Here is an 18,631-nt window from a genome sequence, read left to right as displayed (position 1 = left end):
AGGTCTGAGCAGGTTGCATTGAGCCGCTTTGGATGTGGACAAAGCTGACCTCCGGTTGGTGAATAGCCTTAGAAGATCTTTTATTTCTGCACTGTCACTGGTGAACTACTCTGAGGAGCCTGATTAAGTTTCCTATGTTTGTATTGAATAGACTTTCTTGGTAAATCTTTTAATAAACATTAAATTGTGTTAAAAATACTGTTAGGGCTGTGGTGGTGTATGCTTTGATACCCTTCAGGTGAAACAGTTCGATTATGATCTCTTCATGTGCTCAGGGACAGAACTAATTTCTACAGTACCCTTAGGAAGCACAGTGAATTGCTGCTGGTAGTTGCTGAGCGCACTGCAGATTACTGTATGCTGGGCATTATCAATTTTAAACCAAGGGGGTTGCCAAGAATAATTCTCCTGCATATGAGATTAAACATCGATTTCTTTCCTGAGCAGTCTTACTTGAAGGAGCACTTCAATCGCTTTGTCAAATTAGATGAGAAGTGTAGCTGTTCTGTTGCTGCTGTGAAAGATATTTTTACTGGAAGAGAGATGAATATGTTTGTCTCTTGTTTTTTAAAGGAGCTCTGCTGACAGTGGAGCTTGTGAAGAATGATGTCAAAATTTCAGTGGAAGAAGGCAAGGAAACCATCCTTCGCGTATCTGAGTAAGTGACTTTGCATCTCTTCTTCTTGCTTTGGGTCAGCAGTTTTAGAAATCACATGGTTGTAATATTGACAGTCACCTTTTCTGGTAGGAGAAGAATACTTTTATTAATGACTGCATTACTGTTGACTCACTCTATTGCTTAGGTATTTGCCTTTTTTTAATGTACCACGAGTTATCAAAAGTAAGACTTTTTTATACTAGACATTTTGTACTATGTAAGAGTAGTATACGTGATTCCTTGTGCTCATACATATGTGATAGAATTAAATTTAAGGTTTATGTGGTATTGTTATGTGCTCACTCATGCATATAAGTGAATGAATTTCTGTAGAAAGCTAATGTACCTTCTAAAACTAAAGCTGTTATTGCAATAAATATTTTCAAGTTTGGGGTGGGAGATTTTTAACATCTTTGTAGAATCATGTGCATATCAGAAATGCAGGAATGTTTCTTTTGGTTTGGGAAAACTGCATTGTAATCTCAGATTTTGTATCATGTCAGATGTCTGGTTATAATATGAGAAGATGTCCCAATATTTAAATACCACTGACATAGCAGTGGTGTCTCTGATATCTGGAATCAGCAATAAGAGACACATTTTGGCCCATGAACATTGAATTTTTATCTTAAAGCATGATAATACTGATTAGAATTCAGAATCATTTATTTTATCTGCAGCTTTGAGTAGCTACTGAAAATCTTGATTGGGAACCACAAATGCTTTTGGAAGATCATGTTTATATTCTGAGTTATTCCCATGGCAAATGCTCTTGAAGTCAGCAGTGCAGCATAAGCCAGTATTTCTGCATGGCTTTAGAGTGACTGTCAAAACATGTTTATGTTGCGTTGCAGAGATCCTTCTAAGTTAACAGCAGCTGAGCTTTTCCACTCTCTTTAACCCTAAAGAGTGAGCTTGTCACTGTGTGCACGTTATGACAAAAAAATCAAAGCACAGGATGATTGGCAGTCTTCAATCATCATCATTGTGGTATTGGTTTCTTTTTCTACTGTCTCTAAAATGTTAGGCTTCAACTCAAATAAGAGTTTTTTCCTCTATAATTTCTATTCTTATGTGTTGTCTTTTGCCCTATGGTGTATCAGGAGATGTACTTGTGCACAGAAGCTGTCATTTCAAGATGATGTTGGAATACTATAGATTTGTATATGCAGCTATGAAATAACGTTGTTTTCTGCATTTCATTCAATTTATTAAATAGTTCTATATTGCCATGTCTTTGTCCAACTGCATTGCAAAAACACTCATTTTAGCTGTTAAGAAAGGGTTTGAAATGGAAAGCTAAAGCTCTTCTGCTCCTTGGTCCCAGGTGAATAAGATCTAGATTCACGGTTCCATCAGGTAGCATTTTTTTTTGTGCATTTTGCATCTCTTTTTCTGGTATTGGATTATGTGTAAAAAGTTATTCCAAACCTCAATATTGCATTAATTTTCTCTTGTACAATCATTAAAAAAAAAAATTGATTCTCTATTTTAAAGTCTGTTAAAAGTATATCTGTAACTTGAGAAGCATCAGCTGAACTCAGATCCCAAGTAATGCTTCTGGTAAATGGATTTCATGGCATCAATTCTGCTGAAGCCATCTTATTCTGGCATGACTTGAAATTCACTTGGGATATTCCAGACCTTGATTTTTTACATTTTATTGTTATTATTATTTTGGGGGGAGTCAAACCAATAGTTGCAATGGTTTGCTTAAGTAATCGGGGGCGTTTGTTTTAGTATGAACTAGTGAAAACAAAAACTTATTTCACAAACTTTCTGTAGATGTGAATATATTGGAGATGTCTTGTTTCCCTGCAGAAGTTTCTTTCAAGTCTGGCAGCACGATGCAATGACAACAGGACATATTTTGCATATAATAACTCCCTTCCCCCATAGGTCTTGTTTTTAATAACAATTTAAAGATCTTAACAGTGGATGCCAGGAGTTTGAAAAGCTAGAAGCAAAGAAAACCTCACAAATAAGCTATGTCCCTTCGATTTTTAGTGCATTTGACCTAGTGTGACTGTCTGATCCATTTGTATTGGAAATGGGACTCGTTATAATTAGTACTGCATCAAGGAGCCTTTTATTTCTTGTTAAGGGCTTCAACTGATCTTTGCAAGACTTTTTCTGTGCTATCAAAAATTCCCCTTAAGTTTAGAAAGGATGAAATACGTGCAGCAGGAGGTAGATAACTTGTTTGTGAGGAAACCAGTACCAGACAGAAACAAACATTGTTCAGACAAATTGAAGTGTAGCATTCAGCCAATTAAAATGAGAGGAACAGAACACTCACAGGAACTCCTTGTTGATGTCAGTGCTTGTTTAGAAGCATTTGGAGCTATTATTTTGTGAACTACACCTGTGCTAGACTGTAGAGATAAAGTGTTACACATTTTCAACGGCATGTACAGGTGAAATTGAACTGGATGTGGTAATTTAATATACCTTTATTTTGTATATTTTTTTCAGGCATGTTTCATTTACCAATGTGAATTCAATAGTTCGTTACCTGGCTAGAGTTGCTGCTTCTGCTGGGTTGTATGGTTCGAATCTTCTCGAACACACTGAGGTGAGAAAGAACTGCGCCTTTCTTTTTTTTTCTATTTCCTTCTCTCTTTTGCCTGTGACCAAAGTGTTTTATTTATTCCTTTCTGCAGACCTTTTTTTATATTTCTGCATTTTATTGTGCATTGCTGTGCGTTGTATTATTAGTCTGAGGTTCCAGTTATCTGGGATGCTGAGTTGTTTGGGTTTTTTTCTTTGTTTTTGTTAAGCTTGCAGCTTCTTATAAAGAAGAGTCAAATCTGATCTTGGAAAGAGTTGCCATTTCCTACCCCCCACAGCAGCTACTCCTAAACTGCTCACTAATACAGAATAGTTCAGGTTAGAAGATCGTGACTGTGGTTCATAGAATCACAGAATGGCCTGGGTTGAAAAGGACCACAATGATCATCCAGTTTCAACACCCCTGCTATGTTCAGGGTCACCAACCACCAGACCAGGCTACCCAGAGCTACATTCAGCATCCACAACCTCCCTGGGCAACCTGTTCCAGTGTGTCACCACCCTCTGAGCAAAGAACTTCCTCCTAATATCTAACCTAAACCTCCCTGTCTTAGTTTAAAACCATTCCCCCTTGTCCTATTACTATTCATCTTTGTAAAAAGATGTACCCACCTCCTGTTTATATGCTCCCTTCAAGTATTGGAAGGCCACAGTGAAATTTCCCTGATGCCTTCTTTTCTTCAAGCTAAACAAGCCCAGTTCCCTCAACCTTTCTTCATAGGAGAGGTGCTCCAAGATCATCTAGTTTCAATCACACTGCCATGGGCAGGGTCACCAGCCACTATACCAGGCTGCCCAGTGCCACATTCAGCCTTGCCTTGAATGCCTCTAGGGGTGGGTTTCTCTCTTCACTCTCTGCTGCTCTGTTGCCATCACTTACTCCTGTGTATCAGTTACTCCTTCAGTATAATATGAAGGAACACTGTATTACAATAACCTTCAGCAACTAACAGAAAATAATGTTGAAGCTAATGGCAAAATATGCCACTGTGCACAGAGCTTATGATTTATTGCTTGATGTGATGGACAAAACTCAACCTGATTTCATTCAGTTCTTGAGATCCAAGGTAAATGCCTTCTGGGTTGAGTACCTTGCCACAGTGATGAGATGTTCTGTTGTATAAAGTCCTGCATCCCATAGGGCACTTCCCTAGTGGTGCCATGAAAGCACCAAAATTCTTTATGCCAAGGAGGGAACTTCTTGGTCATCATTTCCTTATACAAATTACAAAGACGTCATAAATTGTGGATATGATACAAAATGAGATGCAGTTCTTCCTGAGTCCAGATTAATCTTAAGTTGATGACTGAAACTAGCAGGTGAACTAAGATTGGTATCCTCCGAGATGTGGGGAGGAAACTGAAGTACTCAACTCTCTCTTTTATACAACTGTTTGGAGCTAGTAGAAACCTTCATCCCATGCAGCTGGTCTGAAGGAAGTGTTATCGTAGTGTTTTCCTTGTGAGGCACTAAAAACAAGTTATAAAATCTTGTGGCTACTTAAATTTTCTGAGGAAAACATGTGTTTTGAAGTTATATGTATAAAATACATTTGATCTCTTACAGAATTGAAAGATTTCATTTATAGGCAGAGCTACGGATCAACCAAGGGCCTGATTGTTATTGTCTTTTATAAATGCATGAAGCAAGTTGTATTTCTTTCTGTAAGAAAAGACTTTTGCAGGAGAGAGGGAAGGGAAATTGGGTAGGGTAAGGGATTTGGTTTCTTCAAAGCTATAAGAGTCTAAGGCAGAGAAGATAGGGGAAAATGACTTACTTATCCAGTAGTGGTACTAGAAAGATTGAATGAAGCTCAAATGTTATACCTAAACAGTTGAAGGACACCTGTTATTGTATACTGTGTGTGATGAAATAAATGCCCAAGAACTGGTATTTTTTCTGGTGGGAATAGTTTCAGTGAAGTCTGTATAGTTTCAACGGTTTGAAAACATCCTGAGGGAAGAAGCTGAATTTAATTGTGTAATGTAATTCTGGATAAGTGTACTTGATTTTTAAGATTCTTTAAGCATCCTTTGTGATTTAATGTCCTAAGTATTTAATACTGATATTCTAGTTCATATTTTCTGCTCAGCTGTTAAGTGAAGATTCAGATTTTTTATTAATTTCTCATTGCTTTACTAACTTTGAATATCTTATGTTTCTTAAAACTAGATTGACCACTGGCTAGAGTTTAGCGCTACGAAGTTATCTACTGCCAAACAGTTTCTTTCAGCAGTCCAAGAGCTCAACCACTGCCTATCACTGAGAACCTACTTGGTTGGAAACTCTCTAAGTCTTGCTGATGTGTGTGTCTGGGCTGTCCTAAGAGGTATTGGTATATGTTCTTCTTTTCATTGGTTTGTTATCATAGCATGCGAGGAGTTCTCAAATTTCTCTTCCTGTCGTTGCTAGTAGCAGTTCTTAGCTGTATGCCAGACTCTGTACTGCTGTTCACACTGCTTTGTCCTGTGCATCACTGATGGGAGTAGTATGGCTTAGAATTGTTCTGTGTGAAACTTTACATGTTGTGTTTACGGATGGTCATATTTCTAGCATATGTTGACATCTTTCAGTAATTTTTCAAAGTTCGATCTCTTAGGAGAAATCTGAAATTAGTCCATTTATGTCAGTTTTCCACCTATTCCCACTGGAATCCTTTTAGTGAAGTTACTCCTTCAACATTAGATTTTGGGAAGTGAGCCCTCAAAAATAAGTGCTAGTACTGGTATGTGCTTCTCTTTGGAGAAAGCTTGGAAAACATCAAAAATAGACCTATTAGAAAGATATCTTTTATTTCTATTTTTGGAAGAAAAACCTCTTGTTTACTAATTTTGAGTTAGGTGATAAAAAGAAAACTTAATGTTGTCTAGTCCCCCCACCTCTTCTGTTTCTTGAATTGAAGAAGAATGCATTATGTTCTAAGTTTGGAGGGAGTTTGTTTGTTTAATTTGCTTTGTGATTACTTGTATCCCCTTTCAGAACAGAGAATAAGTAGGTTATTAAAAACTATAATCTTGTACTGATCTTAAAGATTGCAGTTGGTAGTCTTTCCATTTTAATAATTCAATAGCTTGAAAATTTGGTTTCCTAACAGCTAATAACGTCTGGCAAGAGCAAATACAGCAAAATAATGCTCCTATCCATGCAAAACGATGGTATGGCTTCCTTGATGTACAACAAGCTTTTCAGTCTGTAGGAGCCAAGTGGGCTTCTGGCACTCCAAAGGTCAAAATGGTAAGCTTTACTCACATTGTCTGGGGATAGTGACTTTAGTTTATGAATGCACTATAAGGAATGTCTTCAAGTTAGGAAATTGGAAGGAATCAGTCTTATTCTTGCTCATTCAGCTAACGTGATCTGTAATTATAATCTCCATTAATTTTCAAGGCAACTGAAAAGAAAGCGGATGTTGGGAAGTTTGTTGAACTTCCTGGTGCAGAGATGGGAAAGGTCATTGTACGGTTTCCTCCTGAAGCAAGCGGGTAAGAAGCATAAATGCTTTGAGAAGTTTCTATTTTTCATTTTTATTTTCAGGAAAACCGAAAGTGTGCTTTGGTGAGGATGCGCATCAGCATATCAGACAAGTCTTTGGTGTCAAAAGAGTATTTAAAGTTTTGCCTGTGACTGCATTAGAGTTGTATGTTTACTTCTCTGTGACTCATTGCGTTATTAGCTAGACTTGAAATACAGAGGTGGTTTTTTAATGTGCTCAGCTGTGGGAGGAGAAGCGGAAGGGATTTGCATGGATAATGGAGACGTGCGAACAGAAGCTGTGATGAGTGAATACAGTCTTCATGAGTTGGGTGCACAATGCTCAGTGCTTCATCAGGAAGCTTAAATTTGGGAAGAGAAAGGTGTATGGGATAACATCCCCTTAGGAAACTTTACAATAGATATATAATTGAGACCGTTGTCTCAGGGGATCAGATTAAATGTAATCTGAGGTACAAACTCATAAAGACCGAAAATCAGAGATGTTATCAATCTCACTGACAACTTCTTTGGTCGGTTGATCCACATATATTACAGCATCTTAAATGCCAATGTAGTTAATGCAGATGCAGTCAGAAATCAGTAGGAGTATAGAAATGTTCTATTCAGCAAACATATGTACATTACTCACTTAGTAAGTGAAACTTTTATCAATCAAAACAAAGAGAATTTTAAAAAAAGGCATAACTAATTTCATAAATAAAACTTTCAGCTTTTTTTTTTCCTATTTCTTTTAGAGATGCTTGATAAGCTTTAAAATTTCCATTACTGCCTTTCTTCAGTAAACCGTCTGTTCAGCATCATGTTATTTCTGTGCCTATGTTTCTTACTCTGGAATTCATGTATAAACCATCATTTAAAGTATTAGGAATTAAGTACTGTGTATGTAGCATAGATGATTTCTTTAGAAGCATGTATATTTTTAGACTTTTGGAATTAATATTCGTTTATTAAATTAGGTTTACATCAACAATAACTTTTTAGTTCACGTTAAAATGAAAAGCATCCACTGTTTTAGAAAATTCCAGTCTTCTGAATGTGATAAGTACAGATTATCTGTTAGAAACTACTTAATGTTATCAACTCCATCAGTTTAAGTTAGTCTATAAAACTGGAAATAATTCAAGTCCTATTTTTATACACATAGTGACAGTTAATAAGTCACGTTTTAACAATTATCTGGTATTTTTATGGTAGAAAAAAGCATAACCTACTTATATAAATGCACCAGATCCTGATGTGTTTTCATTATTTGTTTGACTTAGCTATTGCTTTCTGTTTCTTATCTTTCTTTCACAAATACAGAAGTCTAACTAGAGCGGTGATGATTTTCTTTCTTTTTAGATACCTGCATATCGGTCATGCCAAAGCTGCTCTGCTAAATCAGCACTACCAAGTAAACTTCAAAGGAAAACTTATCATGAGGTTTGATGACACAAATCCTGAAAAAGAGAAAGAAGACTTTGAAAAGGTATGATGAGGGAACAGACAAGTCATTCACTGTATTAAACTAATTTAAAGGTAAATTACATAGAGACCTGTTGTTCTATGCTCTTCTTTGCGCTTGATATTTAAGGCATCAGTATTAAACGTAAGATTTATGCTTGGAAGAAATTTCCATCATTTTTAATGAAATCCTTTTATTGGTTGCTTCTTTCCTTTCCCCATCATGTCTGTAGATACGCAACTCCCATAATACTTGTTTTCATTTTATAAGTACTATTGGTCTGTAAGTAGTAGTTTGTTTCAATTTTCATCTCTTTATTCTCCCCCTTTTTTGATGTTGTCTAAACCTGATCTGATATAATCATAGGCTTTGAATCAGTAAGTGCTTACCTCCTTTTTCTTTCATGCTTGTATTATTTTATTGATCATCCTTCCTGAACTGTGGAGTGCTAGAGCACCTAGTCTGGCATGGTGAGGATAGAGGTTGAAGAAAATTAACTTTCTAGAATATCACAGTAGACAATTCCACACTTTGCAGGTTATTCTTGAAGATGTCGCAATGCTGCACATCAAACCAGATCAATTTACATATACCTCAGATCACTTTGAAACAATAATGAAATACGCTGAGCAGCTTATTCAAGAAGGGAAGGCATATGTGGATGATACTCCTGCAGAACAAATGAAAGCAGAGCGTGAGCAAAGAACGGAATCTAAACACAGAAATAACTGTAAGATATTTCAAGCTTCCTGTTTAGTTTTGTGTTGTTGTAATTTGGCATCACAGCTTGGTTTTTATTAAAAGGTAAATGAGGTAACTGATTGTGTCACTCTAAGGTCCTTATTGGAACTAGGAAGTCATAGAACATAAAGTAGTTTGGTTTGAAAGGGACCTTAAAGATCACCTGTTCCAATCCTCCTGCTATGGGTGGAGACACCTCCCACTGGATCAGGCTGCCCATGGCTCCATCCTGCCGAGCCTCAAATGCCTCCAGCAATAGGGCATCCACAGCTTCTCTGGTCAGCCACTACACTGTGAATAAAGAATTTCTTCCTTGTATCTAATGAAAATCTACACTTTTTAAAAATCATTAGTCCTTGTCCTAACCTAACACTACATGTTAAAGAGTCCCTCCCCATCTTTTCTATAAGCCCTCTTTAAGTATCAGAAGACTATAAGGCTACAAGGTCACCCCAGAGCCTTCTCTTTCCCAGGCTTTTCATCTGCTATTACTCACAAATGTTTAGTGCTTTATTCTGCATGGCTGGAATAACTGTACATTTAGACAGGTGCAGGAAACTTGTGTATGTATAAATTCATCACCAAGTTATAAAAAAATGCAAAACAAAATGTATCTGAAGAGGGGGTGACATTGCTTTTTGTTGCTGCAGTGGTAGAGTGTAGTTCTGTATCAAATTCAAAATACCTTAGAAAATTGTTTTTATTATTTTTAGGTGTTAACAAGAATCTACAAATGTGGGAAGAAATGAAAAAGGGAACGGAGTATGGACAGACTTGTTGTCTACGAGCAAAAATAGATATGAATAGTAACAATGGATGTATGAGGGATCCAACTCTTTATCGTTGTAAAAACCAGCCTCACCCACGTACAGGAACTACCTACAAGTACGTTCAATTTCTTTGTGTGACCTGTGATTTCTTTGCTTTTTTCAGGGCATTTACCATTCCCTGGTAAACTTATTTTAATGCCTGGGATCTGTTTGCATTTTTCAGTCAGAAAATGTAATGAGTCTTTTTACTGTCAGGAGCTTTACAGATGCTTTTTAAAACCTGTTTGTTAGTTGTCTTAGCCAGCAGTGAATATTTCAGTTTTGGTCCATAAATACACCATCTGTCAGAGAAGTTGCTGGGGGCTGTGGTTTGCTGCTTATTTGAGGCCTCTGCTACCAGCCATACAACCCTTGTTTTGGAAATTCGATTTTAATGTGTGTATAACAGTAAAGCAATTCCTTTGTGTAGGGATTTTGTTTTAAATATGATAGCTTCTCACTTCCTGTGTTGTCTGTATGCTTTTTTGAAGAAGGCTTGATCTGTAGATTTTCATATCATAGACTATTAAAGTTTATAGTGTCTAAATATTAACGATGCTTTATTTTGAGGTTTAAATGTGAGGAAAGTGTTTTGCTCTTCTGCCTTGCTAACCGAGGTTTCTTATTTTCAAGGGTTTATCCCACATATGACTTTGCCTGCCCCATCGTTGACAGTATTGAAGGTGTCACACATGCACTTAGAACAACGGAATACCATGACAGGGATGAACAGTTCTACTGGATCATTGAGGCACTGGGCATAAGGAAGCCGTACATATGGGAATACAGCAGGCTAAACCTCAACAACACTGTGCTGTCCAAAAGAAAACTTACATGGTTTGTCAATGAAGGGCTTGTGGATGGATGGTACGTTACTCATTTGTAGCTCAGCATTGTTATTTTAGATATTTGCACTGATGCACCTCTTTCTGTTTTGGTCAGTGTGCTTAAGCATCAAAGCAGCATGAATGAATGTTTATATGGAATTTGGGAATGCAGATTAATCAGGGTGACTTCTGAATGCACAGTGTGTCTGCTTACTGTGCTATGGTAGCTGTATACTTACATGTTCATATATTTCATGTTTACTATAGGATCTTATTTCTGGGCTTTGGCTCTTGCTTCAGGTGCTACTTACACGAGTTATCAGACACTTTCCTGAGCAGTGCCAGAAAACGTGCTTCCTCTTGTCCCCCCACTTCTTTATGTGCTTATGTTATTTTTTTGATTAAATGGATGTCTGCAGGAGATAAAGGATTCTTGGTGGCCTGGTAGTTTTAAGTGTTTTCCTAAAAAGAATGAGTAGTTTTTGAGAGACTGAAGGTAGAATAGACATAAGAAAAGGGCCACTTCTCCCTCAGCCTTTTCAGTTAAATCTTCTCATCTAGCTCTTCATTCACAGAAATAAAATACATTGAAGCTGTGCCTTTCACATGTAACAGTATTAAACTTTCTGAGCAATCTAATATGTAGAACTTAGCATGTGATACTGATAAAACTTCTTTTTTCTACTAGGGATGACCCAAGGTTTCCCACTGTGCGTGGTGTCCTGAGAAGAGGCATGACAGTTGAAGGGCTAAAACAGTTCATTGCTGCTCAGGTGGGTATTTCTTCTTTTCTAATTCTTTGAGTCTCATATAGTAAGGACAAGTTTTCATAAAGTTTCATTTAAATTACTTGTGATTGTGAGGTTTCTTTTGAAGATTCACTGTATTCTTTTGTACTCCTTCAATGTGTCTGAGAAAAATGCAGTAGCAGGTTTCTTCTTGCTTTGCAAGCTCAAAAGTGCTTTTCTGAGTTGTTTTGATAAATGCAGATAGAGGGTTTGTAGCCATTAGAGGGCTTTATTTGACATGAGTGTGGTAGCTGGTTTATACGCACTTGTGTTTTTTGTTGTGTTTTTCTTTTTTAAATCTTCCAGGGCTCCTCTCGATCTGTCGTCAATATGGAGTGGGATAAAATTTGGTCCTTCAACAAAAAGGTATGCTTCTACTTGAATTTGATGCTACTCCTGATATCCTGTCTGGAATATGTAGAGAATCCAGTATTCATTGGAGTGCTTATTACAACAAGTAGCGGTTGCAATATGTTGCATCATTTTGGCACACTTTCAGGAAAATGGAATGTCCCTTGCTGTTTTTCACCTGAGTTACTTCTAATCCTATTGATTGTCCTATACCAATACTTACTTGCCTTACTTAGTAGTATGTGGAAAGATACTGATATATGTAAATCTGATATGAAAACTGCATTTCATTTTTCTGCTTTCAAGCTGCGAGCTATCTGTAAGAAGGTATTACTTAAAGCTTTTTACCTTAGCACATAGCTTACAGTGCTGTAAGCGTGCATAGTACAAGCTATCATTTTTGCAGCTTCATAGCACAGTCATATTTGCTTATATAACAGGAGCTCTACAAACCCACTGAAAATGCATTATTCCTGGCTTTAAAATGCTGCCCATTTCTTGTTTGGCTTATTTGTTAATGAAAACATAAATCTTACTCAAATTGTTGGCAGCTTTTCCTTTTGGTGGCAGAAGTCTTAAGATGCTGGGTATACTGCCTGTGTAGATAAAGCCAGCACTGCTGATGTTTCTAACTGAATGTCAGATAAGGAATACTGCATCTTGACATGGTTAGTTGCTTTTTGGCAGCGGATGCTTGGACACTATAATAAGGCGAATTATTAGAATGCTGACTGCATATTTTGTGTGATTGTGGAAACACCTGTTATTTTGCATTGGGATTCCTGCTTGATTTTGCTTAGAGAGTACCCAGATCTGTTCATTTAAGTAGCTTTTGCTTGTCTGGCATGTGTCTTGTATTCGTTCACGTATTCTGTGTTTGGTTTGCTACGTACACAAAGGTTTATGAATTGGTTCTTTCTGTTGCTGCATAGATATAATTAAGGGTTGGTTGTGGAGAGGAAACCCACAAAGGACTGTCAGGGCTCATTTTTTTTTTAATTGGCTTTTGGACTGAATTTCTTACATATCTGACTCCTTGGACAGCACCATATTTACATCTGTATATTCAGATACTTTGCAGTCTGTATGATGAAGAAAAGCAATTGTTTGCACGCGGGTAGTCCCGAGCTTGAAGTCTTAGTATGAGAGCTGAGCCACTCATTTTGTATATTAATCAGTGGTGTATTTATAAGATATTTGACATTTGTAGTCTGAAGGATTGTGGATTTTAATCACTAAAATAAAGAGTCTAGTAAAAACACTGTAAAATTCAGTTTTTTAGTTTTCAAAACTATGATATAAAATCACATATATTTTGAAATGCATACGCAGATCCTCTGTTAAAATCTGACACCTAAGATTCTAGCTTTAGTTATGGTCAACTTACAAATGTGACTTCTTTTAAGTATGTACTCATTACCTTGCTTGCTTGTGTCAATAGGTAGATGTTAGATCATTTTTCCTATATTTTTTATACACAGTTTTTCACTTCAGCAGGAATAAACTATGGGAAAAGAAGCCACTAACAGCAGGTGTTTTTCTTTGTGTTAGCTTCTAGTTAATCTGGGGAATCTTTTGGTCCTAGGCAACTGTTCTAGCTGAATTATATAAAGTGGCTGAACAGTCAAACCAATCTTTCATGTACAAAAAGCACTGTGAAAAACAGTCTTAGCTGAGATTTAAAATAGTCGATGAAAATCTAGGAAGACAGTTTGTATGTTTTTCTTGCCAGACTCAAGTTGTAGAAATCCTGATGAAGTCAATATTATGGTGTTGCCTTATTATAGTATCTAATGCTGATGTTTTTAAATTGCAGACTAAGTTGATGCTTCCTCTGTAGCCATGTCTGTCCCTGATTCTGCTGGAATACTGATCTGGAAAATGAGTATGGGACCAGGTCTTGTGCTACTGGAAAAAAAAGGAACTGCATCAATAAATGATTGCTTTAAATTCAGCTACCTAGGAAGAAAGTGGTCCAGATTTAGTACTATCTATGAGTAGAAAAATTGGTCTTTTTACTATCTTCCCTGTGAGACCGTAGTTCATAATTTTTCCCGTTTCTAACAGCAGAAATACTCAATGCATTGCCTTTTACTTTAAGTATCTCAATAAAGAGGAAAAATTAAATTATTATTTTCTTACTTCTGTAGCTTTGGGCTAAAGTAACATTAAGAGATTAACACAGTAACATTTAAAAAATGCAGTAACATAAAGAATACCAGTTAATATCCTTTTCTTAAAAAATTATTGTTTTCTACACTATTTTACTTCTTTGTTGATGTCATACATTCATGACCCTCCCCTTGTTTGTTTTCTGTAGGTTATCGATCCAGTGGCACCTCGGTACACCGCTTTACTGAAAGATGCTGTGGTCCCAGTGAATGTTCCTGAAGCTCAGGAGGAGATGAAGGAAGTGGCGAAACATCCAAAGGTTCTCAGTTTACTTCTTTAATATTCTTGTGTTTCAAATGAGTAAGATTGGAAGTACCTTGGCTTAGAGCGGTCAGCAAGGAGAGTCCTGGTTTTAACTTGCTGTTTATAGTTTTCAGAGGAAGTGATGTATGTCAGATCTGGAGTAATACTCTGGATATTCTGACAGCTTTTATTATTGTTTGACACAAACTTTCATAAAGAAATTTAAATATAAAGTGTATTTCAGGCTTTATGGTTACAATACAGTAATCACGTTTTATTCATAAGAATGAGGGGTTCAGAATGAATTAGACTTAGGTAGAAAAGTGGAATATTGACCTGTTAATTCTACTACTTAGATCTTTTTTAATATGACTTTTAAATTCAGATACAAGTAGTTACCATTAAGAGTTCTGAACTTACTAATTTAAAACTCTTATTACTAAGTAAATATAGTTGTATCTATTAAGAAGGGGCCTGTGCTGCTGGTACCATTTTTTTTTCTCCCCTTTACTAGTGAGGAAGGTTTTACTTTGACTATGACTTAAGTTGCACTTCAACTTCTCTGAAAGCATCTTTGTAAATGTTTTTAAGGTTTTACTTTGTTTCTTCATTTGTTACTCTGAATACTCCCATAACAGTTTCTTGTATCTGAGAGGTCATGATCTGGTTTACCCTCTTCCGTTTGGTGTTTCAATAAGGAAACTCGTTTTGAGCAGATGCAAGTGAGAATTGTGACCCTTTAAGTCAAAAAGAAATTTGATTGGATGCAAGCCTGCATGTAAAATACTTTTTAAAACTACTGTCTTTAAAATCCTACATAGCTGCAAAAAGCTGCTTATTTGCTTCAGTTTTAACTGTGTAAAAAAGAGCTGAGAGTTATTATTGCTCAGATATATGATTTAGCAGAGAGTTGTTAGAGTTATGGTACTGTGGTTAGGCTGCAGTTGGACTTGATGATCTTTGAGGTCTTTTCCAACCTGAGTAATTCTATGATTCTTTGAAGTTTGTTTTGAAGGGAACCTGCATCACAAGCAGAAAAATCAATCTAAAATTTAGTTTGTGCACACAAGAATTTGAAGATATGGGAACTTTGAGCAAGTATTAATATGCTTTCTGTAGTATGGGACTTTTTTGATGCAGGTTGTGTTTTTTGAGTGTGCTGTCAGGGGAATGCACGTAACACTTGTGAACCAGAAACCTGAGGGACAGTTACAGAGGAATGCCATAGCTTTCTGTTGCTGTTATTCTGAGTCTTACAGCTTCATCTGTTTTATAACTGTCATAAGGAAAGCGGGGTTTTGGCATTGTTTTCTATTTAGTCAGCTTGTTTCTGCCTCTTCTTTTGAAATAAAAATCATTTTTCACAGAATGCTGATGTTGGGTTGAAACCTGTGTGGTATGGCTCCAGAGTGCTGATAGAGGGTGCAGATGCAGAGACCCTGACAGAGGGAGAGGTGGTTACGTTCATAAATTGGGGCAATATTATCATCACTAAAATAAACAGGTAAGCAATAATGGGAGATGAAATTAAGTCTTGAGTTTCAATTTTTTATTGATTTTTTTTTTTCCTTTTCTTTTTGTAGTAGGTAACTTCTAATAGTAAAATATTAGTGGTTACCCACATACGTGGAGATAATCTCTTTGAAATATATCGCAAAACTGGGTATTTGATATAAAATGTATTGTGCAGGTGGTCCAGGTCTGAAATCAGCCATCAGTTCTTCTGCTGCATGTTCTTTTTACCCCATGCTCTCCACATAAGTGGCAGTGTTTCCACTGTGAAGCAACTTGTTCATACAAAACCAACTAAAAAGAAACAAACAAAAAATGCTTGGAATTTTAAAGATTTGATTTGCAACAATTACCTGCTTTTGCAAGGTAAAAAGAAACCAACCAACAAACAAAAAACCAGAAACAGTCACAATTTTAGTTGCAAAACTGTAGGGGTGAGAGAAGGAGGCTGTTAATACCATAATATCTGGAAGATGCCTGAGATACTGGCAGAATGAATTGAGCTGAGGCAGAATGTAAAACAAATAGGTAGAGATTTTTTCCCATGTTCTGTAGTGTCTATTAATATTTAAGAAATCAAAAGTAAAGGAAAACTTCCAATGGAAGTGATTTAACTTCTTTGTTTCCTGTGTTCTCTGTACTTCATTTATGAACTCTTAACAGTTGTTTCAGTGTGTCTATTGATGGTCTGTAGTATCAGATGAGAGCAAATGCTTTTGGCTTTGCTCTAATCATTTTTTTTTTTTTCCTGTAGAAATTCAAGTGGAAAAATATTATCCATTGATACCAAGTTGAACTTAGATAATAAAGACTTCAAAAAAACCACTAAGATCACTTGGTTAGCAGAAACTCCACGTGCACCGCTCATCCCAACTGTCTGTGTTAATTATGAACATTTGATCACTAAACCAGTTCTAGGCAAAGATGAGGATTTCAAGCAATATATCAACAGAAATAGCAAGGTAAGGTGTTTTCCTCTTTATATTCTACAAAACTTAACTTCTTTTGTGACTGTTTTTTTGACCATAAAATTTCATTTATTTAAGAAGAAAATCATGTGTGTATCTCATTCTTGTATTTTCCATTCAATTTCTCATAATAAAAGGAGTTGGAACTGAGATTTTTTTTTTCCATATGTAAACGCATAACCTGATTTTTACCCTTTGGGAACCCACACTCTTATAATATAGCATTTTCTTCTGAGTGCTGCTGCTGCTTCTGGAACTGATATTTCAGCACTTAAAAGCACTATTATGACAGCTCTGCCATGTTTCTTACTACACATTTCTTGTCCTTTGTTAGGTTTGCACTGATTACTTTTAACTTTTACAGCAAGAAGAACTGATGTTAGGTGATCCTTGCCTTAAGGATTTAAAAAAAGGAGACATCATCCAACTTCAGAGGAGAGGATTCTTTATCTGTGATCAACCATATGAGCCAGTGAGGTAAGCTACCTAAGAGTGAACCAAGGGAGCTTCACAGGATGTAACTTAGCTTGTTGTGTTTTAAAACTTTCACACATCTCTTGGTGATGGTAATGTTACCAATGTTGTACCAATGCTGTAAATATTTTCCCCTTTACAACTACTTTCCTTTGCATTATTTCTGTGAACTGACACGGCTTTTGTTTTTTGTGTTCGTATCTCTCCCATCTGTCTAAGGCAGGATGTTGCACTTCTGGTGCACCCTAACTAGCTTAGAATTAGTAATGAGATCAGGTTTACTTGTTGCAATTCACAGTACGTAAATGAAGGAGCAATGCTACAGAATAAAGCAGGCATTTGCGTAAGTAGTGTGTGCAGTAATGTTTATTGTAGCAGTTCTTTAGCAAGCTGCCGAACATATAAATTACACTGTTGTGTAATATTACAAAGAAAGCTTACTATTCCTAACAGGAATCAGTGCTGATCCCCAGTTATGTAAATCTGGATAACTGCGGTTGTATACGAAGGTAAATAGGGAGTTATGAGAGAGCAGCTTGTAGAGGAGTAGAACATTTGTTTCAATAAATGTTTTATATTTATTATTTTGTATTCCTTTTGTTGTTGGATTGGATTGGATTTTTTATAAACCCTTTTACAGTCCATATAGCTGTAAAGAGGCCCCATGCATTTTGATTTATATCCCTGATGGACACACTAAGGAAATGCCAACATCTGGGTCTAAGGAGAAGACCAAAGCTGAAACTGCAAAGAAAGAGGTAAACTTTTGTTTTAGAAAAGTGCAGAATGTATTAATGTACAGGATCAGCCTGCCAAATATGTATTTTTTTTCTTTTTAAGGCTAGTTCAGCTGTAAAAGGAAAATCTGTTCCACTTGCTGGTGATACCTCTACTACAACCTGTACTGCCTCAGAAGACCACCTGGTTATGTACAACAGGGTGGCTGCACAGGGTGATATTGTTCGTGATTTGAAAGCTAAGAAGGCAGCAAAGGAAGATATTGATAAAGCTGTGAAACAGTTGCTGGCCTTGAAAGCAGAATACAAGGAGAAGACGGGCCTGGAATATAAGCCTGGAAATCCTCCGGCAGCTGTAACTAAACAGCATGCATCTTCAAAGCATGAGAACTCTGGTACCCTGGACAGCAAAGCTCTTTATGATAAAGTAGCAGAGCAAGGAGAAGTGGTCCGAAGACTGAAAGCTGAGAAAGCACCTAAGGTGGCTGGCTAAACTACTTTTTTGCTTGTTTGGTTTTGCATACCTCATTGTCCTCTGCCTGTGTAGGTGAATGGGTTCTTCTGATGTAGTATTTTCATACTGTGGTAATTTAGCCTGTGCTGTGTTCTGGCAAGAGTTGTGTTTTTCAGTGCTTATGTTTTAGCTAGATGTGTAAGACAACCTCTTTGTTAATGTTTGTAAAGTTGCAGGTAAGTTCCCATGTTTTTTATTGCTAAAATGTGGACAGAAATGCTCGCCACACAGCATGAGTTGACGAGGTACCTCTATCTGGTCCTTAGGGTAAAAATGCCCCACAATATTTACTTACTGGTTTTACTAAATAAGATTGAATTACCGAC

The 18,631-nt window shown here is 36.7% G+C and overlaps 1 protein-coding gene across 4 annotated transcripts in view; it reads left to right on the top strand.

The window, feature by feature from the left end:
- The window catches only part of EPRS1 (glutamyl-prolyl-tRNA synthetase 1), a 34,460-nt gene that overhangs the window by 1,263 nt on the left and 14,566 nt on the right, over positions 1-18,631 (top strand). For 2 of the 4 annotated variants that reach the window (XM_015857170.3, XM_015857168.2), the window contains exons 2-19: positions 574-658; positions 3,134-3,233; positions 5,403-5,559; positions 6,325-6,464; positions 6,618-6,712; positions 8,067-8,193; positions 8,707-8,899; positions 9,624-9,795; positions 10,353-10,586; positions 11,235-11,319; positions 11,641-11,700; positions 11,992-12,012; positions 14,006-14,116; positions 15,468-15,604; positions 16,367-16,574; positions 16,945-17,057; positions 17,695-17,812; positions 17,895-18,272. In XM_015857170.3, coding sequence (XP_015712656.2) covers positions 574-658; positions 3,134-3,233; positions 5,403-5,559; positions 6,325-6,464; positions 6,618-6,712; positions 8,067-8,193; positions 8,707-8,899; positions 9,624-9,795; positions 10,353-10,586; positions 11,235-11,319; positions 11,641-11,700; positions 11,992-12,012; positions 14,006-14,116; positions 15,468-15,604; positions 16,367-16,574; positions 16,945-17,057; positions 17,695-17,812; positions 17,895-18,272 — 2,534 coding nt within the window. The remainder of the gene's footprint in view (positions 1-573; positions 659-3,133; positions 3,234-5,402; positions 5,560-6,324; positions 6,465-6,617; positions 6,713-8,066; positions 8,194-8,706; positions 8,900-9,623; positions 9,796-10,352; positions 10,587-11,234; positions 11,320-11,640; positions 11,701-11,991; positions 12,013-14,005; positions 14,117-15,467; positions 15,605-16,366; positions 16,575-16,944; positions 17,058-17,694; positions 17,813-17,894; positions 18,273-18,631) is intronic. The other 2 variants (XM_015857171.3, XM_015857169.2) reach the window with 1 other exon arrangement.

Source organism: Coturnix japonica, chromosome 3 (assembly GCF_054131305.1).
Source record: "Coturnix japonica strain WE chromosome 3, WE-NBRP24, whole genome shotgun sequence".
Lineage (NCBI taxonomy): Eukaryota > Metazoa > Chordata > Aves > Galliformes > Phasianidae > Coturnix > Coturnix japonica.
The sequence above is the reverse complement of the archived record's forward strand: the minus strand, read 5'-3'. Positions and strand labels throughout refer to the sequence as shown.